General features: G+C 50.9%; 3 protein-coding genes and 2 pseudogenes across 3 annotated transcripts; 1 reads left to right on the top strand and 4 right to left on the bottom strand.

Annotated features, from left to right (window-relative positions):
* Nucleotides 1–1,887: 1,887 nt before the first annotated feature.
* On the bottom strand, nt 1,888–3,978 carry SAPIO_CDS8324 (putative MFS aflatoxin efflux pump; the record flags this gene model as incomplete). The annotated part of the gene is made up of 4 exons (XM_016789981.1): nt 1,888–2,805; nt 2,878–3,273; nt 3,348–3,629; nt 3,709–3,978. 4 exons carry the CDS (start codon nt 3,976–3,978, stop codon nt 1,888–1,890), a joined length of 1,866 nt encoding a protein of 621 aa, XP_016640244.1.
* Nucleotides 3,979–6,833: 2,855 nt separating this feature from the next.
* Nucleotides 6,834–9,421, bottom strand: SAPIO_CDS8323 (Fungal specific transcription factor domain-containing protein; the record flags this gene model as incomplete). Its single annotated transcript, XM_016789980.1, has 4 exons — nt 6,834–8,156; nt 8,231–8,701; nt 8,782–9,111; nt 9,278–9,421. The coding sequence occupies 4 exons, from the start codon at nt 9,419–9,421 to the stop codon at nt 6,834–6,836; spliced, it is 2,268 nt and encodes a 755-aa protein (XP_016640243.1).
* A 2,287-nt stretch (nt 9,422–11,708) lies between these two features.
* On the bottom strand, nt 11,709–12,944 carry SAPIO_CDS8322 (annotated as a pseudogene; the record flags this gene model as incomplete).
* A 792-nt stretch (nt 12,945–13,736) lies between these two features.
* SAPIO_CDS8321 lies at nt 13,737–14,438 on the bottom strand (annotated as a pseudogene; the record flags this gene model as incomplete).
* A 3,130-nt stretch (nt 14,439–17,568) lies between these two features.
* On the top strand, nt 17,569–19,255 carry SAPIO_CDS8320 (Protein transport protein SEC61 subunit alpha; the record flags this gene model as incomplete). The annotated part of the gene is made up of 3 exons (XM_016789979.1): nt 17,569–17,578; nt 17,759–19,103; nt 19,180–19,255. The coding sequence occupies 3 exons, from the start codon at nt 17,569–17,571 to the stop codon at nt 19,253–19,255; spliced, it is 1,431 nt and encodes a 476-aa protein (XP_016640242.1).
* Between the last annotated feature and the right edge of the window lie 4,351 nt (nt 19,256–23,606).

The raw sequence follows: 23,606 nt of genomic DNA, 5'->3' as shown, positions 1-23,606 counted from the left end.
TTGGGAAACAGATTTCCCCCTGCTGCATCCACCTGCGCCTAAGTGTGGATATCGATAAATAGCTGCAGTTGAACTTCCTGATCTTTCCTCTTCTCCAGAGCCCCAGAGCAATTCCCGCTTCTTTTCGCGTCGACCACGTAAACATCCCCCCTTGTACAGTCCGTTTCGACGTCCGAGGGCAGAGAGAGCAACCTTCATTAATGAAAATCCACGAACTTGATCAACCAGCGTCGAACCTGACTCCTGGATGTCAAGCCATCATTGATGGCTTAAGCCTCCCTGTCAGCCTGATCGCCTTCGCCGTAGTAAGGGTAGCGATACTTGGTGAAAGAGTCTTAAAAAGGCTCATGTAAGGAAGGGGAATAAAGAGATAGGGTATGTTCTTCATAGATGAAGGAGGGCACCGGCGAATGGGATGATGCTCCATGAAAGGGAATAAAGGAAAGGAGGGAGGAGCCTCGTAAAGCTCGTAAAACAAAGGAGGAGGGCAGCATAGCATTTGTTTAACTGAGATAGATTGGAGACAATGACTTGTCCTTGTGTATAGGATAATGGAATGCCGAGCTCAATAAGAGAAGCCTCCTATCTTACCTCTTTATCCTAACTCGACGGCAGGATATAAGAAGCCTCGAAATCTCCAAACCATCATCTGTCTGGAATCTCGTCAACATCCAATCTCCATACTTCAAGACTACTACACACCTGCCCAACTACACCATACTCGCAACTTTGATCTACAAACACTTTTACAATTGGTACTCATACAGAGTGCAGAGGAGGAACCGCGGTATTCCATCTCAAATTTTTCCACAGTCGAAAATGCGTTTCTTTTCGCCAGGAGAGAAGCGCTTCCTTATTTGCGCCTCCTACTTTGGCATCTGCCTCTTAGCCCCGCTAGGTTGCTTCATTTCCTGTTTTGATGCCCTGCACCGGCGCTGCCGTGACAGGAAACGTCGACGAGGACCGGACCATCGAGACTAGTTTCAAGTTCACGGAGGGAGACCAGTAGTGTTGGCAAACTGATTGATGGGGTGGGAATGAAAAAAGAAGGGGCTTGACAAGGAAGGAGGATAACATTCACAGCTAGGGTAGCTTCTTCTTGTCCTACCTGGCAGAGAAACGCTCAAGAGGGGGGATCTTAACATCAAATTGATATCTGGCTACTTCATCTATAGTCTACTCTAACTCCAAACAACATTTTCACTCAAAACTACGCTGGACCACTTCGCATTCTGATATGAGACCCACGCCAAAATTTTCAACTCGACACGACCTACCTTTACCTTCAACAGAGGCCAGTTCTGCCCTGATCAGTACACACGGGACGTGTGTACGCAAGGTGGATTTGTTCTAGGGGTGGCCTTCACGGCGATTTTCGCATTGATGATACCTACTCTTGTAACCGCTGCTGAGGCTAGTTTACTAGGAGCAGTTACTCTACTTTACTGACACTGACTTCTACCGTTCGATGGCCTTCCAAGTTGCAACACGGGAATAGTTGGATCCAGGTAAGTGATCTTAAGATCTCTGGTATCAACAATTGTCTGATTTCTGTCTGTAGGGTGTTTCTGGCGGATATGCTTTGATACCCCTCGATCACCGAAAGATTCGGAATCATGGACTGGGGTACATACACTTTTGTCTGGGAAACATCTGTTCCTTTTCACTTAGTGTCAAGCATAGGCGGAAAAAGTAATGTTTAATTGTGATTTATTTGGAGTGGAATCCCATTATCATTACCTGGTATCGAAATATGCTAAGCGGAGTGAGTTCCTGTCATCTCCGACCTCTGTTTTGTTTCCCTTTCCTCTTTTAAGACTTCCTTCCTCTCTCCATTCGTGATATATCCAACCTCTATCTTGATTTTCCCTAAGCCGTTTATTTCGACTAGACCTCACCTTTTGTAGATGGGGTCTTCCCAGCTGTCTTATTCCCGACCTTCTTCTCCTCGGCCTTGTCCTCGCCCCCGACTCCCTTCTCCCCATCCTTCTGCTTCTCCTTAACACTCCTCCACTCCATGCACAGCGCAAACAAAACAGCCACACACGCCACAATAAGTCCCACCATAAACACCCTACTCAGAGCCCCATTATACCCGTTCAACACCTGGTCCCTCAATTCCGCAGGCACAGAGCCAGCCAAAGTCGTAGCTCCCGTATTACGTAACACATCGGTCTCGAACCCTTCTATACCAGATAACCGCTTCAACAGCTCCGACGAGAAAACGCTCTGCCCGATAGACACGAAGACGGAGCCTCCCAGCTGCTGGCCGAAGATGACGAGAGCGGTACCGACGGGCACGTCCCTGTGTGGTAGGACAGTCTGCGCGGCAATATTCGGAACCTGGAAGGAGAAGCCGAGGCCGAAGCCGTAGAGCACCTGATAGCCTATCCATTCCTTGGAGGGGGAGTCCGGCTTGAGTGTCATGAGGAGGGCCGCACCGGCTACGGTGAGAAGCACGCCAGTGAACAAAGACGGGAGGTATGGGCCCGTTTTGGAGATGACGCCGCCGGAAGCAATGCCGCCGATGATGAGGGAGAGTGTGAGGGGCAGGGTCTTGAGGCCTGATTGGAAGGCCGAGGAACCTTGGATGGCTTGGAACCAGATGGGGAGAAAGTAGACCATTATCATCATGTGGGCACCCATGCAGAAAGTCAGAAAGGTGGCGGTGGCCATGGTGCGGGAGGAGGTGATGATACGCGGGGGCACTGTTGCTGTTTCTGGGAGGAGAACTTGGATGATGACGAAGGCTATCAGGAGGACTCCGGCAACGACAAGAAGTGCTATTATGACAGCGCTATCCCACTGTAAGAGAAGCTCCTAATTAGCATTTAACCTCCTAATAGATTTGGGAGGGGGGGATAAGGAGAAACTTACAGCATGCACAACACCTCCCCATTGCAACGCGAGGAGCAAACACACGATCCCAGGCAAAAAGGCACTCATACCGACAAAGTCTAACTGCCTCACCTTCGCCCACATTCGAGACCTATGCGGCTTTTCGCCCGCGGCGACCTCACCCGACTCGGTCGTATCATCTAGCTGTGGTACCTGAGCATGCGTCGGAGGAACCTTGAGGAGAAAGAAGATGACCGCAATAGCGACGGCCCCAAAGGGAATGTTGATATAGAAGCACCATCTCCATGTGGCGTGGGTGGTGAGGGCGCCGCCGAGGAGAGGGCCGGCGACGGAGGCGATGCCGAAGACGGCCCCGAATAGGCCTTGGGCGAGGGGGCGTTTTTGGAGGGGCATTGAGTTGACTAGGATGACGACCTTCAGATAATTTATCAGTTTCAATGGGCAAAAATAAGGGTAGAATGATAAAGGGGACGAGATGATCAACTTACCGATCCGGAAAAAAGACCTGCAGAAGCAACGCCGGCAATGGCCCTACCGATGATGAACATGACAGACCCGGTTGCGGCACCACATATTGCTGAACCGATCTCGAAAAGTATCACAGTGACGATGAAGACGGTTTTAATGTTCCAGAAAGTGTACAGCTTGCCGTAAGTGAGCTGGAGAGCACCGTTGGCGAGTAGGTAGACGCTACCATACCAGCCGACGTCGGTGACTGAGTGGAAGTCATCCGTGATTTGGGGGATGGCGGTTGCGATGATGAGACGGTCCTAAAGAAGATGTTAGCAGTTTGGAAAAGAGAAACGGCAGAAGCTGTGGGAGAGGAGATGAAGGATGGGATATTTATACCAAGGCAATAAGGAAGGTGCTAGTCATAAGCGAGAATAGAATTAAGACGAGCTTGATGCCGGTAGGGTATTGATGCTGATCTTGCGAGCCCTGAATTTCGGAGTCATTTGTGACGCTGGGAGGCTTTGTCTCATGGCTGTTCTCAGTGGGAGAAGGCTCAGAAGCTTGACAGGGCTCCGCATCCGTGACATTGCCCCCGGGAGAGGGTGGGGGTTTCGCAGTTCCGTCTCGTTTTGAGGATGCTTTGAAGAATTTGGGAAAACCAGCCATTCTTCGAGTAGCTCGAAGACGGTATAAGTTATGAAAGAGATGGGTTGAAAGGGTAGCTCTTTATGAGCTCCAGAGCTCAGAAGCGAGCAGGTAGACTATCTATTTCTCTGGTGGTGGTTCGGAAATAATCTTGTTAATTGAGGGTATGGTAGGTTTGCAATATAATAATACAAGAGGAAAAAATAGACAAAGGAATGTGATCAAAATTGAAGAGCCGATGTGTTCGAGTTCCGAGGATTTAATGGGAATGCGAGTTAGTACCGGGGATTCATATTATATATATTTACAATCATCTCGGTCATGAAGCCAGACGAGCCCGAAACGACAGTAGGGAAGTCGCTTGTGCACATCAGAAAAACCCTGGAACCGACACGCATTACCTTTGTATTACGCCTTGAGATGCACAGAGCCAAAGAATGGGAAGCAGGAGAGAAGACTCGGCCAGGCCTGTTTACACGGAGCCGCGTAGAAAAGCGAGAAATACGACAGAGTCACCTGTAGACACTCGGGACTCGAACGCAGTGTTGACCGATGTGAGCATGAATCCCCGGTATAAGTGAGAGAATCATGGACTGGATTAGGGATGAGGAAGAAAAGGAGATGCTAGGAAAGAAAAAAAAAAATAGAAAAATAGAAAAATACAATCAATAAACTCGCGCACGAAACAAGAGTGGAAGACCCAAGAGGCATTGGAGATCTTGGCTGTCGCCCGCCCTTTGTCCTCAAACCCGAGACTGACAGCATTGATGGAGCAGGACTTGTTAGTGAGAGCAAGGCGGGCATAAGCGGGTGTAAAGGCGGGTGCAAGGACGGGTCGTACCGGCTCTGTAGCGGCCGAAAAGCCAAAATGGAAATTAAGGATGTTGTCGGACAACTCGGCGTCCTCGGGTACAACAGCAGGTACGAAAACGGGTACAATGACCGTATCCCACCCGAGCACGACAGCTGCGACCGGACCGGCGATTAAGCTCGTGGTAGGGTGGGAAGGTGGGAGAGGAAGAAGCACGAGGACGAGGGCTTGTGCCATCGAATGGATGTTATTAATTGTTAGTTTACTGATTCGTTTACCTCTTGACAGCTTCCACAGGTCTGGACTCGGCCGAACCGGGTCCTGCACATCCTACTCTTCCGCTTTCCAAGCTTTATTAACCTGGTTTCTGCAAGCCGACATCTCCCATCCTGGTACCCGTACCCATCTACGCCTCTCGTCTCCGCTGCCAACCCCTGGAGATGAAGCGAATGTCACCATTGAACCTGGGCTTGTATCCTAGTACAAAGTTCCATCAAATCGAACCTCCCAAGACCTTTTCTGTTTGGCCCCCATGCCGACCCATTCTCTCGGTAACGACGCCAAGAAGCTCTAATATCAACTTGCCGCCTTTCAACTCTTTCTTGTGCTCTCTCTCCAGGCCGCCTGCTGCCATAAGTTTAGCGAACCTAGTGCTGGATTGCCTTTCGTTGTAGAAAGTGCCGAGACATATCCTGGGCATCTCACTTTGGAGAACAATTTTGAAAGTCCACGAGGTTGCTCTGTGACACCCACGCCCCGGGATTTCGACATGCCAATTCCCCAGCCCTAAAAAGATGAAATATCCCTCAAGTAGGATGCTAAAGAGACTCTTCCTTCCCTTCTCATTCGAATCTTTCCCGCTGTTATGATATATCTCCATTCCCATCCAGCGAGGAAAAGAACAGCCAAGCTGCACTCCAAGGAGGGGCGGGAGACATTAATCTTCGCGAGCAAATCCAACACGGATCGAAAGAGGGCTAAATGCCCCCGCGATGCCCCTTAGAGACGCTGACATCTTGCAAAAACAAGAACCACCGCCAGTCTCCATTTACACTGAGGAAAGCGAGAAAAGAAACGGAAAAGGAAGGCAAGCGCGAGAGCAATGCTCCTCGGGCTCACCCAAGGATCCGAATACGACAAAGTCACGCCACAACCAAGAACCACTCTCCGCAACCCTAAGCTCTAAAGCGAATCAATCATCCCGGAACCCTTACGATGCTCGCATCGGCCCCTTACAACCATATATACCCCAAACTCCATCCTCGTTTTCCCACTTCGGCCTCCTTAGGATTTGAAAGACCAAGAGGGGACCTTGATAGACGGAAAGTCTTGAAATCGTGTTTGTTATTAACTACATACTATTCTTACATGCGGTCCCAAAGCGGAGAGTCTGCCTTTTTTTCTTTTTCTTGTATTTTTTATCCTGAGATCGTATGAAGATATCGCGATTCCCACAAACAGAACCTGTGATCCGTTAACCAGAAGATCCGTCTAGGCTAACCCAGAGGAGAGAGGAAGAGGCGGGGAAGCGGGGCAGAGTGCGTAAAATCCGTGAATCCGTAACGGTGATGGTACACGCGGGGGAAGGGAAAGGCGGAGAAGGGTATGAACATTTGAGGATTGGTGTCGGGTATAAATACGACATCCAAGATCAAACGCCAACGAACAAGATGTCAAAAGGCCTGAGAACGAAGTCCAGAATTAGCCTCCCTGCTCTGGTTTTCCGGCTGGATCCATGCCATGGTGTATCTAGCAAAGATACTGTCCACCGGAAGAGCGAAAAGAAGTAGCAACAAAAAGAAAGAAGATTGGGGGTGAGGGGGGAAAAGGTAGAACCGCCCAATATCCCCCGTATAGGAACCTCCTCTTGCGCCAAGGTGCCAACGCCCGTGAATCGTACACATGTTCCGGCCCTTCCGGAATACTTTTTTTTCCTCCTTTAATTATTCGCGCCTTGCTAGCCCATATAGCCCCAATAGACGGCAAACGTAAATGAAACCCAGACCAATATATCGATACCGCCGCATGGGCGAGTAGAAATAGAAGGAAGAATAAACTTCCGTTCTTACCACGGAGGCCCTATATTAGGTCCCAAACCCCCGAATCCCAACCCAGAACTCGATCCGGGCGCTCCATGTCCAGAGGACACGCTGTCAGCGAACATATCCCAATCCACTGCACCAATGTCTAGAAGTCCTGGGCCGAAACCGCCGTTATCGGTACTTCCATGATCGTGTGCGGGACCGTACTCCCACTTCGTATTTGCATTGGGGAAATCTTGGCCACCCGTCTTTTGGCTACTTCCGCCCACGGCCGATGATACGACGCTTCCGGGAGTCGCCGACTCGGATATTCTCCCCTCCGGAAGTCCTCTCATTAGCTCCTGAACATAGTACGGCATCACCGCCGACTGCCCTCGTTGGGTAAGAGCCTGCGCGCGTCCCTTCCACGCCTTGAGGACAAAGGATCGGAGCGTGATGTTTGGTTTCGAAGACATGTCGTACAGCTCGGGGTGATGTCTGAACAGCCCATCGAGCGCCCGCCATGCCCTATCAACCAATGAACCCGTCTGTCGCGTGATGAGCTGTCCCACCAGAGCAGTGAGCATTTCAACCTGGAAGTGCAACCGGCAGTACCACATGAAGCCCCTGGCGTTCATCAGATCGTATAGCTCCAGGTTACCTTCGATGTTATATACTCCCAACCGGAACAAGTTATCGTCCATGTTGAAGATTTCCGTTCCATATTCCGGTAACTCGGTGATAGGGACGAAGAGCTGACCCACTTTCGCCGATATCAGTCGGGGAAGCCTCGACGCGACTAAATGCGCTGCTCCGGCTCCAGGATCAATGTACTTATCCACCACTTTATCCAGCTCGGCCCTCAACTGATCCAAGAGACTTTTGTACTTCAATTGCTGGGAACTGTCGACGTCAATTGGGAGTCGTTCTGCAGGCCTGTCCTTGGACCCGATTGACTCGACATCAAATCCGAGGACTGCGGCTTCGAACCCGGGGAATTGATGGTGGCACTTGATGACGAATCCCCAAATTGTAGTCATGAGAAGAGTGAATCCCATTTCCGTCGGCCCGTCCCGCTCCTGGATCGGTTCGGTCGATCCCGGGAAAAGGTCGGCGTCGTTCACATTCCGCGGTACTTTGGTGGTCCAGTTGACGGAGATTATAGGATACGTCATGCCGGATAGCAGTGCCCACGCCGCATCTAGGATCACCAGATTCCACCACAATCGTCTGCGCATTTCGGTTTCGAATGGAGTTAGATTGAGGCTTTCGCCGTCTCGGTGAAGTCCCATCTTTTGCGCGATACGAATGCACACCCCACTGAAGATCCAAGCCGCATCTCGATTATGACGGCCATAAAGGGAGAGCTAGATTTACTCAAGGTTAGCAAGACCGTTGCCCGTGGAGGCTCCAGCTGACAAAGTCTAAGAAAGACACATACCAAATAGAACGCTAGAGACTGGAGAATGTAGAGATCATAGGTCTTCATGAAGTTGACCTTCATCAGCGCCGCCCGGACGCCAGACGAGAACTTGCGCAAAGCCGACTCGCGCGACATGCCAAGCATTTGCCGAGACTCCGAGTCAGACAGGGAAAAAACGGCAACGTTGAAGATGGAGAATAAGAGCGGCTGATGATTCGGCGGAACGTTCCAGTTGCCGCTGGCTACCTCGACGACGTAGGGCTGGATAGATGGGACGTGGATAATCTTGATGATTGGGTTCACCCGTTCGAGGAATATCTGCCATAGACGGAATACGTGAACCGGCTCGGGGTACGCATCATCCAGGCTCATACTAGCATAGTCGCCAAGCAGGAGATCGGTGGCGTCTTCTGGAGTAGCCGCTTCAGAAGCCAAAGTGGAATGATCCTCAGCTTCATCAGCCTCGATGATTCTCCTCATCTCATTGAGCTATGATGTACATGCTACGTTAGTTTAGACTACTCGTTGAGAGGGTCTGGGAAGGGCTGTAGATGGATTCTCTAACACACCTCATCGTGTAATTTACCCCACAGGAAGCTATCGACGAAACGAGTACTGCCGTCTTCCACAACTACCTTTCCAGCAGGTGTCCAGGGTGGCATGGGGTCGGGATACTTGGATGGATCCCGGGCAATGATGGATGAGCGAGATCCAGCGCCGGTAGGGATAACAACATGATTAGTACTTGGCCCGGCCGGTGACTCGCCCGACGCAGCAGCAGCAGTGGCGTAGTTTTGCAGCAAAGCCTCGCATCTCGCCAGCCTCTCCTGTAAGTCTTGATTCGGCCGGCGCCTCTTGCGGGCCGGCGCTGGAGTGCTCGGCGTGCATGTGACATTGGCCTGAGAAGAAGTGGATTATACATCAGAGAGGGTCAGCGGCAGTAGCGGAAGCAGAAATATCATCAATGGAGTTGGGAAAGGAAGCGCTCTGCGTAGGGTGGGGACTACGGAGCCTGGTGAAAATCGCAAATGGGAGAGAGGCGCGAAGTACATGGTAGGCGCATACCTTGATACAGTTAGAGCAGGGCATGTTTCGGTCACATTTTATCTTGCGGTGTTGACAGAGGACGCACGCGAGGATCCTCGGAGCCTTCCCGGCGGTTGTAGAGGTGGTGGAAGAAGGGGTTGGAGCACCCGTAGATGAAGACATGGTTCTAGACGAAGATGCGCGCAGGGCACACCAAATTTGTTGTGTAAAAGGTACCTTCAAGGGAGGCGGCGCATTTATGAATGCCGCCGAACAAGCGCAAGGCCCACGTCCCCGGGCAAAAAGGGACTGGCGTGGAGGGACGCTCCTAGGCTGATCGGTTGAGGGTAGACGTAGTCTGTAGTCAGATACAGGCGGTTATGCGCCGTGGTCCAGAGGCTAGCAAAGCTCTTCGGATGTCACGGGAATGGAGACTGGGTCGACCCTCTTCGACGTAGCGCTATCCAACCGGAATTCGGATTCCACAGAGAATGGCAGACTCCGGAAAAGATGAATCCCGGGAATCAGAAGAGAATATCTAGGCTAGATCGAGGCGTTGTGCTGCTTCCCATGATGAGGGCAAAGCTTTATCGCTGAGGCTTGTCTCACAGTGGAGGGGTAAAAACGCCACCGCAAGAAGAGTCTGATCTGATGGTAGAGCTTGAGGGAGAAGGCGGAATGGGATGAGACTAGAAACTAAGGTACATAAATGGAGTTATTGGATGTTGCTCGAGGTTGATGACAGAAATGTTGGCCTAAAGATGAAGGATAGGAAAAAAAGTAGGAGCTGCAAAAGGATGAGATCAAACAAGCACGCGTGAACCCGAAGCGTTGACGTAGTGGGCCATGGGCAAATATTATCACTTTGTGGCGGGGTGCGTGGGACATGACATTGAACCTTGATCAAATGTTTGAGCATTTTGATACAGGTCAAGTCTCAGCGGAGCAGTTGGCATCAAGTGGCAAGGCCACCCAATGATGTGACGAGTGACGGCCCAGGGTGGCAAGCTGAGATGCTACGATGAAGCTCGAGGAGGGTGTGTACAAGTGTGTGTACAAGTGTGTGTACAAGTACCTCGTGTACTTCCAAGTTCGGACTCTGGAATCCCTCCGCCAAAGAACCACGCCAAAAGCCAGTCCCCCGAAACCAAACCAGGTCAATCTCCCAACACGACCGTCCGGCGATTGTGCTCTGCAAAGTAGTGGTAACCCTCCTGAGCCCTCAGTGTAGCATTGAGTGCGTGTGCAGTTATCCTTGAAAGGTCAAGTTTTCCCTGAAAGTACACCCAAGTCGTACATAGTAAGTGCCGGACAAGGTGTGCAGAAGGAGACAGAATGAAATAATCCTGCTGCCTGGCGTTGTTGCCACATTTCCAAGTCATGGCGGACTTCCGCTCTGTGCTCCCTCCCGAAGCCTGAGGGCATGTGCACAGATAACAAACACCACGTAAACCTCTAAGCCGCCGCCGGAGATTAACCCCACCGATTCATCCCGTAGCTTGGCCTTCTGCTTTGGTGAAGGAGCGAAGGTACGAAGTAGGGATACCCGGTGCAATAATCCGTTTGGGGTTGCAATACGCGTAAAAGCGACGCTAACCCCCTCTTATTCGCGGTGTTAGGAATCCTCTGTCCGAGGTATGCGAGTATTCGTACCCGTTTAAACGCCGAAAACGACTATGTCCGACAGCTCTTGGCAGGCGCACGACGTACGAAGTACCTTTGGCCGTTAATATATGGCAGCTGTCAAGTCTAGTCCAGAAAGAATGACAACTGCCATGAAACATTCTGGACAGATCGGAGTTGGCGGAGAAATTTTTGCCGACTCGCATGACATAATCCATCCTTAGTGAGAGCATCGAGCCATTGAGTTGCCTGCCTGGGCTAGTACGAGAGATCCGAGGGCTTTGGGGACGTCATCACGGGTGAGGGCAACGGAAGCAAGCGTTAAGGCTGACCAGGTGGCAAGTATGGAAGATCCCCCTGGACAAGATTATTTCCGAGACGGAAGGCCACATTGCAGGAAGCAGCAAAGAAACTATGGAGTATGAAGTAGGCAGCAGTGAGTCCATGGCTGCTCTCCCTGGTAGCAAAGGCTCGGGAGATTCCTTTCGTCGTTTCTCGGTGTCTCAAGTGATGGGTTAATCGACAATCTTCCCCCTGTCAGCGTCGGAATGCCCAGTGGTCGAGAGGCTCGGGGAGATATTCGAGGACGACAAGTTGACGACGAAGAGGACAGGCTGGAGGCTAGAGCGGGTTATGAGGAGTGAGGTGACCGTTGCTATCAATACGTCATAGATTATTGCTTTTGCAGGACTCGAGGAGAAGTGGGTCAAGGTGCAAATCTCAGAATGGCTTATTACGGGTTTCTCTCCAATGGGCATTTTGCATGGGACTTTCCGTCAAGAAGACATTTTTACCTTTATCTTTGGGCACGCATCCTTACTTGAAGGCTTAGAGTTATCGTGAAATCTCAAGGCGGGTCTATTAAGCTTAAACCGAGGCTAGTACTCTCTGGACTCGTATTCGGCTTTGTATCCTTGACACCCACGTCAACCGGAACGGGGACCAGCGCCCGCTTCTTCTGCCTCGAAGCCGCCCTTTTATGTCGATGGCTTCGCAAGTGCTCCTGCCATTTGACCTCATACAAGGCCGTCACGTTACAGAGTTCGCAAGTCTTCCTGCACGGCACATACTCCGTAGAGTCGGTCGCGCCCTCAAGAACCAGCTTCGCCGCGTCGGAGAGGCTCACCGGAGCAGGTAAAGCATGACCCTCAAGAAATGCCTCCGTGATCTCGCCGGCTAGTCTCGCGACATTGTCGGACCATACCGACACGTCGGTGCTATTCAAAACGAACAAGTGATCGCAGGCACGGTCGTGCTCCTCCTTTAAGAGCGGGATGAGCTTCCGCTTGATCCATTTGGTCTGGTAGCCCGCGTATCTCCGCGTTGCAGTCTTCACGTCTTGTATTGCTGCTGATTTGAGCTTAGCTATGGCCTTCTCTGTAAGGGCTTCCGTGGCGTTGGCGGCGTCATCCGTGGCCTCGAGGTACTTTTGGAATTCCTTGAAACCGATTGACTGCCAGATGCCCCGCGTTAGGTCGACGTCATTACCGGCGTCGCGTTGCTCTTTTAGGTATTTGTAGAGATCACGGACTTCGTCCATAAGACCGGTTTGTACCATCTTGTCAACTCGCGTGTCAAGACGGGTCTTCAGAACCTCCGGGTCGGAATGAACCCAAAATAACAGGGTCTCCCACGGCGGCTCGTCACCGTCCTCATTCTGAGCCTTCTCGGAGGCTGCATTTTTGCTGCGCTGCTCGGCATAAATGTCCGAAGCGCGTTGTCCGCTACGCAGATAAATCTGCAATGACCTCCGGATCTTGCGCCTGTCATTGGGATGCCACCTCTGAGCCATAATCGGGTCCACCTCCCGAAGCTTCTCCAGTATGATCTCGGTCGACGCATCCAGGATGGGGAAATCGGTACTCTTATCTTCCTCCGCTTCGACTAGGATGTTTTCGAAGAGAAGCGCGTTCGTGTAGTAGTGTGTCCCGCCCACCACGATGGGCAGCTTTCCCCGACTCCGGATTTCTTGGACTAGGGATGTCGCCTCGCGCTTGAAGTCCTCGACGACCCATGTTTCCTCCGACAGAGATATGTGGTCGAGAAGGTGATGGGGTATATCACGGCGTTCGGCGACGGGCATCTTGTTCGTTATGATGGGCAGGCCACGGTACAGTTGCATCGCATCGGCGTTTATAACTTCACCTCGGAACCGCGTGGCGAGTTCGACGGCAAGCTAACGGTCCAAAAGCATTAGAAATTTCTATTAATATAGGAAAGACCTCTATTACTTTATTTTAAGAGTCAACTGGGCATCCTCACATCTGATTTCCCCGTGCCTGTAGACCCCAAGATGACCACAAGGGGTCGAGTCGGCGGAGAGGTTTTGGGCGCGGTCATGGTTCTGACATTTCGCAGGCGAGAGATCAAGCGGAAAACTCGGTTCATCTGTGCACGGTTAATACATAGCGAGTAGTATCACCAGGATCGCATCCCATAAGCGACGCAAGATAGCGAGCTCAAAGGCTAAGGCGATCTTGAATTTCGACAACTGCGCACTCTCTGCAAATGGCCTTCGCTCTGGGTTTGGGCGTGATTTCTTGGGTGATGGTCCTAAATATTTCGAAGGCCCATGCACGGACCAGGGTTGGGATACGTACCTGCAGCTGAGCTCAGCAAGATGATGCGCAACGCGACATTTGACTCGGATTTGAATCAGGAATCAGAAGAGCGAGCGTGATCCAGGTCGGGGAGCCAAGTGGACCCCTAAAACATCTCACCTCACGAAACATCAATCGAACGTTGAACTCAGCAACAGCCATGTAAAACATCAATGCGTCTAGCCCCCAATTACGTATATTTCCATGGATCGTTAAATGCTATAAAGCCGTTGTCGTACAAATGTTTCGCGATGGGGTACACAGCCCTCGCAAAGTCACTCCCCCCTCTCCAGTACATGGCCCGGCGCCACCTGGCCAAAAGATTTAGGTAGACGAAGTCCGCGATTTTCGTGGAATGAATGAAGGATATATGTGTCCGAGTAATCCCTCTGCCACTTTGGGATATCTTTCTTCTTCGACTCGTCCCACCTGTCCTCTATACCCTCGTTAAAATCTCCAAATGGCGCTCCGTTAGAAAGCCTCTTCAGATTAGACTCCACGTGGTAATGGACTCCGTAGAAAGCCTGGGTGGCTGTCCCCTTCCAGTGCTCACGTCTCATGATAGGTCTTTCCATAATGAGAACCTCGCGGTCCAGCCTTTCAAGCCGCTTTGCTATCCTCGTCATTGCGATGTTCGAATGGGTAATCCATCCCTGGTCAAAGACCTCATTCATCTCGGCCCTCCACCTTGAGAGAAACTCACAGCCCGCCTTGCCGATGAAATTCCCACTCATAACATCACCGTTCGCTTGCCTACCCAGTATAGTGTTAAACCCGGTCTCGAGCAAGGATCGAAGGTCTCGCAGCGGGATTGCGTCCATGTCGAGATAGATGCCGCCGTATGCCTCCACGGCGGCTACCCGGACGAAATCGCTCTTATGCTCCATACGCACGATCTCGACGCCGTTTCTGGTATAGTCAGGTGATTCAGCATACTTAACGACAAGTTGGGAACGTTGAAAATCATCGAGCTCCATTTTCCTCGTCTCCCAGACCGAGCCCTGGCAACGGCCGCGGGAGGAGCGTTGATGTGGAGGTAGATCACGTCCGGATCATAGTACAGCCAGGCATCATAGACGGAAAGGACTGGGATGGATACTCAGAAGTGGGGAGGAGATGGAGGAATGGCAATGCTGACCTGTTGCGTGCCCATCCTATTCATTTTTTTCATCACAGCTGAGGATCGTTGGTTCCCTTACTCCGATGTCCTAAGAAATTAATTTCCTGGTTACACATTCACCAGCCTGGTCAGGGCATGTTATTATTCCTTCGCATGTTGGTCAGCTACCTTGGGGCTTGACGACTTCTCCTTACATTCTGTACAGCCAAACGTGTTAACAGGATTACCGCGTCCACAGAATTCTACGGGTTAACGCTCGAGGATGGGCAGTTGTCCTTATGACACACGCCAAAAAGTAGTGAAATAGCTCCAGGAAAAATCCAGCCTCGCCGGGAATGATATGATATCACTCTTCAATTGTTGTTTCAAACCATCAGTTTGCTGTCTCTGTTCTGGCAAAGTCGGGATGGGGTGATTAATAAATTCAAACGCGATTTTGCGATGTTGATGCTGAAGGAGCAAAGCTTCCATAGATATGAGACCAGCACGGATGGATGATAGAATCCGGATTCTCCTCTGATCGACGACTCTAGTGACATCTGCTTGGCTCCCATAATATCCAAGAGACAACATCTCCGGAGAGGGGGAGGACGGGAAACTATACTGTAAGTTTAAAGAGGTCTCAGGAAAACTATAAAGAGTAGGACTGTGTACGGGGAAAGGAGGTGGGGAGCACGCGACGATTATGCCGTTCAAGGCAGCCCGGTTGTCAACCGGTATGTCTCACCACTATGGTGATTAACTCCAAGATGTCTATCTCTCCCGCGTCAGTCTCGTCGACAACATTATCCCGCAGCAAACGGGTGAGGCGACGATAGCTTCCAGCGGCCTATGGCATCCCCTGCCTCTTGCACCTAGCATTTCGAGGTACGGTATCGAGATGAAGGACGTCTATAACTCCCGTAGAGTAGTCGGGGGTAGAGTAGTCAAGGAGTTACACAGCATGTGACTGACTGATGGAATTATATTCCCAAAATAGATCAATAGTTTTGAATAAACGAGGCCTATACAAACAAGTCTTAATTTAACTGCCATGGTTACAACAGGGCGCATAGCTGCGATTCTGTGGGTCTTATCTATATGCGGCAGGGTCGCAGAGTTGTGGAGATCAAGTTTGATGAGCTTTATATCTCTCGCACCATTCCTCCCATCTCACGAAAGTCCGCGCTTATAAGTTATCCGCTAGAATCGATAACGGCATCTTTCCTTTGTGCCTTTAGCGTGCACATCTTCCTTAACGTTTCTAAGAAGTCAGACGCCATTTGTACTTGGTTAGGTAACCCGTTCCATAGTCCAGCTCTAATTTGAAGTCGGTTTTTCAATACCAAGCCCTATCCATTCATTTGGTAACCTCAAGACCGTTTTCGTGACAACTAAAAAATAGGACGAGTTGGAGAGCCACTCGGCACCTGGGGATCTCGCTTGCGCACTTGATTAAGGAACGCACTTACAAATTAGAAACAGAAAGGAACGAGGCCCGCACGATTAGAGCACTAGGACCGCGTCTATTGTTGGTGAGATGCTGAGAAAGAACCGAAAAAGAGGTGCACAAGTCCAACACTAGTTTCGAACCAAACAACCTCTCCAAGCCTCTCCCCTCAACCTCGCCTCAACTTCGAGTACACATCGCAACCTCGCCAGAGCCCCAAAGAAAAGACTCTCGCAGAAAGGCAAGAGAGAAAAAAAGTAAACACGAATCTCTGAAATAATGAAGGTTCTAACAAAAAAAGAATTCCCACTTCTCCCTCCCCAGTCCCCAATTTCCCTTCCCATTCCCATTTCCCACATTTCCTCCACACCTCATGGATTGACCATGACCGGGTTCCACACCGGCGCCTTGCGGAAGTAGTTTGTAAGCAGTGCGTCGCCGCTAGGCCACCTGAGCTTCCATGAGACGGTAAGAATCTAGAGCAAGATTTCATACATAACACATACGCAGGTGTAAACTGCCACCCTCAAAACTTGGAAGGTACGTTCTAAACGAGGATCTCGTCCTACAACTCGAACGTCATCTATTCATTGCCCATGACTGCCCATGATTGCCCATGTTGATACTAGAGTATGTTTGTTACATGCCTACCTTATCGCCCTTCTGATGGCCGAGAAGTCATTGATAATCTGCGATGAGGTGCCTTTGCAATGGGCTCACTTTATATTGATAACACTGGCGTTGGGAATCAGGTCCGTCGTCAAGCAATTCGATTATCCTACTCTCTATCTAGCGATACTGCTCAATGTAGACCCACCAACCGGTTTGCTTTTGTTAATATGTTCAATAGCTATTTTTAGGTTTATTCCCGTGAGAATAGGTATATTTGCTTCCCCAGACTAGCGTCTCTTGTCCATTCAATAATATCTCGGCCGAAACCGCCAGAAAAAGGAGGCCGGGCTCATTATACATTTTGCGCTGTCATGAATTTGGAAAGGAGGAGGGAAAAAAGTAATGGGTCAATTGATAATTGTTTTATACGATCCAAATCAAACCAAGCGAAAGAGGGAGACACTGGGACAATATGTCTGACGTCTGAAAGCACACCATGCCGACTTCGTTCAGGCCTATTAAATCAGGCAGCGAAATGGGGAAAATGAACAGCTTGAGCCAAGCGTCCCCAGACCCCACTGAAGGAAGTCCATGTTGAGTTGGTTGCATCACAATACTAAACGACCCAGACCCAGGGGTAGCTTAGTCATCTAGTCCACACCAAATTTTTGGACACATTGACAGAAACAGGAATGACCCTTCTTGATGCCAGATCTCCAGCCCCCGTGTCCAAGCCAGCTATCCCTAATCTATTTTTCAACCTCCCCCTTCCCACAACAACCTCCTCCATCGACTTCTGCTTCGAGGACCTGCCGAGCTTTCGACCGAAGCTCGTCTGTCTGTTCTTTCGCCTTTTTTGTTTCTATTCTATATTCCGGATGATTTAGACTTCTCCCTTTTCTTCCCCTTTTTCAGTTTCGGTTCCTTCCCCCAATAATCGCCCATCATGAGTTCCTGTAAGTTGCGCATTCTCCTCCCTTGAATCGCCATCGCCATCCGCTATTTCCCTCGCGTGGGCATTGGATCGCGCGTCATATACATCTTTATCGCGTTCCTGAAGCTTCATTTCCGCGTGAATTGCTCCAATGGCCGAGAAAACGAGAGCTAATCGTCGCGTGCCTCTTCCCGCAATGTAGTACGGTTCCTCGACCTGGTCAAGCCGTTCGTGCCGTTCCTCCCTGAGGTTCAGCAGCCGGAAACCAAGATTCCCTTTAACCAGAAGCTAATGTGGACGGCTCTGACCCTCCTCATCTTCTTGGTGATGAGCCAGATGCCCCTGTACGGTATCGTGTCGTCGGACAACTCCGATCCCCTATATTGGCTGCGAATGGTGATGGCTAGTAATCGCGGTACGTTGATGGAACTGGGTATCACCCCCATCATCTCGTCTGGCATGGTCTTCCAGCTCCTTGCCGGTACCCACATGATCGACGTCAACCTTGACCTCAAGTCCGATCGCGAGCTCTACCAGACCGCTCAGAAGCTCTTCGCCTTCATTCTCTCCGCTGGCACCGCCACTGTCTACGTCTTCAGCGGCCTCTACGGAACTCCTTCCGACCTCGGCGCCGGCATTGTCTTCCTCCTCATCCTCCAGCTCTTCGTTGCCGGCATGATCGTCATTCTCCTCGATGAGCTTCTCCAGAAGGGTTATGGTCTTGGAAGCGGCATTTCGCTCTTCATTGCTACCAACATCTGCGAGTCCATCGTCTGGAAGGCCTTCTCCCCCACCACCATCAACACTGGCCGTGGTCCCGAGTTCGAGGGTGCCATCATTGCCCTCTTCCACCTCCTCATGACCTGGCCCAACAAGCAGCGAGCTCTCCAGGAGGCCTTCTACCGACAGAACCTCCCCAACATCATGAACCTCCTCGCCACCCTTGTAGTCTTCGCCGCCGTCATCTATCTCCAGGGCTTCCGCGTCGAGATCCCCGTCAAGTCCTCGCGCCAGCGTGGTGCCCGTGGCTCGTACCCCGTCCGCCTCTTCTACACCTCCAACATGCCCATCATGTTGCAGTCGGCTCTCTCGTCCAACGTCTTCCTCATCAGCCAGATGCTGTACTCGCGCTTCTCCGAGAACCTCCTCGTCCGCCTCTTCGGTGTCTGGGAGACGAAGGATGGCTCTTCCCAGCTCCAGGCCGTCTCGGGTCTCGTCTACTACATGTCGCCTCCCCTCAACTTCAAGGATGCCCTCCTCGACCCCATCCATACCGTCGTCTACATCGGCTACATGCTCACTGCCTGCGCCATCTTCTCCAAGACCTGGATTGAGGTTTCCGGCTCCAGCCCCCGCGATGTCGCCAAGCAGCTCAAGGACCAGGGTCTCGTCATGGCCGGTCACCGTGACCAGTCCATGTACAAGGAGCTCAAGCGCATCATCCCCACCGCCGCCGCCTTCGGTGGTGCCTGCATTGGTGCTCTCTCGGTTGCCAGCGACCTCATGGGAGCTCTCGGCTCTGGCACTGGTACCCTTCTCGCTGTGACGTAAGTTCATGACACGTTCCCTCCCAATTAATCACAATGTGGGTGTCACATTTAGCTAACACGATTCGTCATTTAGTATCATCTACGGTTACTTCGAAATAGCCGCGAAGGAAGGCGACCTCGCCGGTATGAAGGGAATGATCATGGGTTAAATAAGACTCGGAGACTCTGTGCTCTGATTTTGTCTCTGTTTTATTCCCTCCTCTCCTATCTTTCCACCACACGACAGCTCGTGCTTCCACTACGAGCCCCTGTATCTCTTTTCGCTCGGGGAAAAAGCAATGTAATAAAGTGGACTAAGGCTTGCGTTTTTCTCTCTCTTCTAACGAAAGAAACAAAAAACATTCTGGGACTTTCTTTGTTTTCCATGTTGGGGTTAGAACGGCGGGGAGCTTGGCATGGATTGGGAAATCCTTGTGTATTATCTTAGGGCGTAGAGCTCGTATGAGTACTTCAAAAAAAGGGTCAAATTCATACATTTTGTTTTCATCAATGAGTTGTTTCCGCTTCGCTCAGGCACGAACTTTGTAGGTTTGAAGAGAAGGGAACGGGAGTTGGGAGCTCAAGCTGGACAGGACAGACATGACAGGATGCAAAGTCTCTAGAGTTAGTTAGCTTCCACCGTCTCCTTACCCAGGAGGAGGAAGGGGAAAGAAAGAAGGACAAAAAGGGAACAGGTGTTGGAAGTCTAATCCCGGTGTCTCGAACGCTGGATTTTATCCCGAGACTTCGTCACGAGGACAACGTGGAGGTATATTTCTCTTCAAGTGCTTCAAATTCAAAGGGAAGAAGGAAGGAAGGAAAGAAAGACAGAAGCCAACAGGCGCCCTCGGACCGAGTATCGGCCCCTCAGAGTCGGGGCGCGTAAAATATCAAAGAAAATAAAGAGAACAGTCATGGGCAGGGTTCTCCTGCATCTCAGAGGCCTGTGTTTCTTTCCATCCCTTGTTCAATGTGTCAAGAATCCATGGGTTTCACTGCAAAGGAACAAAGTCAACTTGTCAAAGGGTTACAAGGGTAGGGATCCCCGTTCCGCCACCCGTCACAAGCCATGGGGGCCAGAAACGCACCCTAAGCCCGAATGCATAGGTCTTGATTGGCCAATTGGTAACCACATCCTTTCTTGGGACGAGGTTGGTTAGGAAGAAAAAAAAAAAAAAGGAAAAGAAAGATTGGGCGGAAAAGAACGGTATACGATCCTTTAGTGGGAGGAACGGCGGACCAAATGACTTTTGCCGAAAGGGCGCGGAGAAAGGCGTTTTTTTTTTTTTTTTTTTTTTTTTTTTTGGCACACGAGTTGTGGGGGCGACGCGGCGAGGAAAAGGTGCCCGTGTGACTCAATCCGGCCGGGTTTTTTTTTCCGCGCTTCGTACTTTGTAATGATTCTACGGGCAAGACTGCCTTCTTGTTCTGGCTTGAGGACAGCCGTATAAGTGGGTGTGTATCAAATGATGTGTGGTGTGGTATATCGGACGGCGTATGCATGGCTTACGGTACTTTGGGAAGAAGCGGGCTTAGCTGGAAGAAGGTTGCCGAGGGCGTGTCGAATGCAGAAGGAAAAAGAGAGCAAACAGAAATAAAGAACAAGGTTGGATCTGGGGCTTGGATGCGTGTGCAGAGGCGAGATGCTGGTCAAGGGGATTCGGATATGCAGAGCAGGGGAGCTACATCACCATTGCCTGAATATTATTTGCAAGTGGTGTCACTGGGCGAGCACGAAACGGCAGGTGGTCCCCACAAGAGGTGGTATCAAGAGAAATGGCACAATGTGATTATGTGTCGCGAACCAAGGTGAGGACAAGACATATACGAAGTGCGGTGAGGAGAAGAGTCATCCTCGATCGTGGGGTAATATTAGACTGGGAGTGTTATCTGAATGCGACCTCTGCGACACTGAACTGGTGGGAGGGAGGCGGAGGGGCATATCAGGCAGCCACTGGAGTAACAAGGAAAAAACGACGGGGGATGCAGGTTCCCTATTTTTATTTCTTGTTTTGCTTCAACCATTCTTTTAGACTTCATATTCGGATTGCAGGTTCGCACTTGAGGCTGTATGCAAGGCCAATGGAAGGATTCACACCTGATATATTGTGTGATTTTTTTGACAGATCACAAATAACGAATGTGCTTGCTCTTGCATAAGCTAGGTTCGCATTCCTCGGGCCCAGGCCATGGTGGGTGTTGATAGAGGGTTGGGATATTCCTTCATCCTTTGCTTCGTGCTTTACACAAGTATCGATCTTAATTGCAGAGAGAACTGGATAAGGTCCCACACTCATTGAGAGGACCGATATAGAAGATGGAGACGGCCAATCTTGACTTGGAGGGGTGATAAGATTCAATGTTCTTGATTGAACGGCCATTTCGGTGGTTGAATCGTCATTACCCAATTCGAGAGTTTCCATTCGCGCTCTCCTTTCCTCAAACGACGCCCTTGTGTAGATAGAGAGGAGTTGCCTCTGCCCTGCAAGACGGGAATTACAGGCACCCTGGGAGTGGAGCCCGTCAGCCGACCAATTCTAACGCATTCAATGGGCATTTCCGCCATTTCAAACTCCCAGTAGGAACGTGGATGCAAGTAATACAAAATATACTCCATGTGGTGTCGCCCAGGGCACCTGCAGATGAAGCAGAGTCGCAGGCGGTGAGACATGTGGGAAAGCCGTGATGCCATCGCCGTTCCCTTCCTGGACCCCGCTTCCACCCAAGGACCAATCCCGGCCGAGGTTTTTGTCTGGTCAGTGAAATTTTGAATCGGGATGTGAAAGCGAGAGATTTCAATGTTGCTGAATGGCGGTTGAATCACTCGCTGGAGATTCCAGGCCAACATTCCCTTTTCCGTACGGCATGCGCGATCCAAGTGAGCAATAGCCTAATCCTATTCCGTGGATTGATGTCTCAGTCGGCTTTGTAAACCTCCGCAACCAGAGGGTAACTCCGGCCGGTCTATGCTCGAAGAAGAATAACCTATAGCTCAGCGAGAGCCACGGACTAAAGGCACAGAGACCAACCGTTGAAGTAGATATCACGGGTCTTAGTGCTATGGCCCCTCCATGGTGCCTGACTACTCGGTATCTTATCCTTAGTGTCATGGTCCGGATCCCGCCCGCTCGTTCATCTTAGTTAAGTCTTCGTCTCGTAGCGTGCCTGCCGACCGAAGTCCAGCTGAGGGGTGAGACCTGGTCCTAAGGATATCAAATTTGTTCGGGCTTCTGAGATGCCGTTCTTCGGAGCATCTAATGTCCCTTGTCAAAATGTGGTGGGGGATCCTATAATAGCGAAAATGCAGAATTGAATGCCAACCAATCCACCCTGCTCCAGACGTCAATGCAATATTAGACCCACGAGATGGACTATTTGCTCCCGCAAGTGCTTGTCGGGAAGGCAGAGTACCGAGTGTGAGACTGTTGGGCGGAAGCTTCAGGCCCAATTCACGGACAGGACAGAAGTTGTTGCGTCAAGCAAGGATATGAGAAAATGAAAATACCTAATGCAGCAGGCGCCTGCAGCCATGCTACGCTGCCGTTGGCTGCGGATATACTATCCGCATGTGATTAGCACGACCCTGCAGTCATCATGCTGATTGGAACCCCAGGAGCCTCAAAGCGCTAATGGCGGAAGAGACTACCTTCGAAGTGGACGTGGAGATCGGGACGCTAAGAGTTTTGTGGTGAGATCTCGGTCATCAGCTAACAAGTTGAGAGTTGTGGATCATCGATCCCAGCAGAGCTTGGGATTTGGGTCAAGGTGGAAGTTGGAGCAGTTGCAATGGACCGTAGCGAAGCGGTGCAGGATCAATGAAGTGCAATGCAGGTGAACGGGGAAGAGCGGGGCACGGAATGATACAATTGGTTGTACACAACGAAGTACTGATCTGAGGTACCTTGATGGGACGGACCTCATCGAGCAAGACAATGCAATGAGCAGAGAGAGGTCTCCCAAATCTGGCGCTATCATCAATTCCTTCGCTTCTTATGCAGGCTGCACAGCACCCATTCTTGTTCCAATTTGAATTGATATCCTTCACCTCTATCTTAACACCTATGAAACCCCCAAGAAACATGACTTGCCAGCTTCCCGGACCCCCAGACCGCTAAATTTAACGACTACCGATCTGTCTGTTCCACCTTTGCCTTTGTTGACCTTGACCTCTTCAAAATTACTGGACTGGACCGACCGAGACCAGAGCTCGGTCGGGAGAGATGCCACTGCCCTGTGTTCTCTGGGGCTCTCACCTTGGAAGCGGGTCTGCGGGTTCTGGATCCCGGCAATCCGTTGGCCAGTGCGGAAGCTGGAATTCGGTCTTCGCGCTGCTCATCCAGAGGAGGAAACCCCTGTGCTGCCCGCTAGACTCTATCCATTGCGACCAGGGAACCGTCCGAGCTAGAGTTTCGCGATGGTAATGAGTTTGTGATGATTCTGGGGTCCTTGCTTGACCTTGCCGGGTTGGCAACACATCAATTGATGCGAGTCGAGGGCTCCGGCTCTGTTCTTGATCCTTGG

The sequence above is a fragment of the Scedosporium apiospermum genome (assembly GCF_000732125.1).
Source record: "Scedosporium apiospermum strain IHEM 14462 chromosome Unknown SEQ_SAPIO_0121, whole genome shotgun sequence".
NCBI classification, from domain to species: Eukaryota; Fungi; Ascomycota; class Sordariomycetes; order Microascales; family Microascaceae; genus Scedosporium; species Scedosporium apiospermum.
Note: the sequence above shows the minus strand (reverse complement) of the source record. Positions and strands in the feature narration are given on the sequence as shown.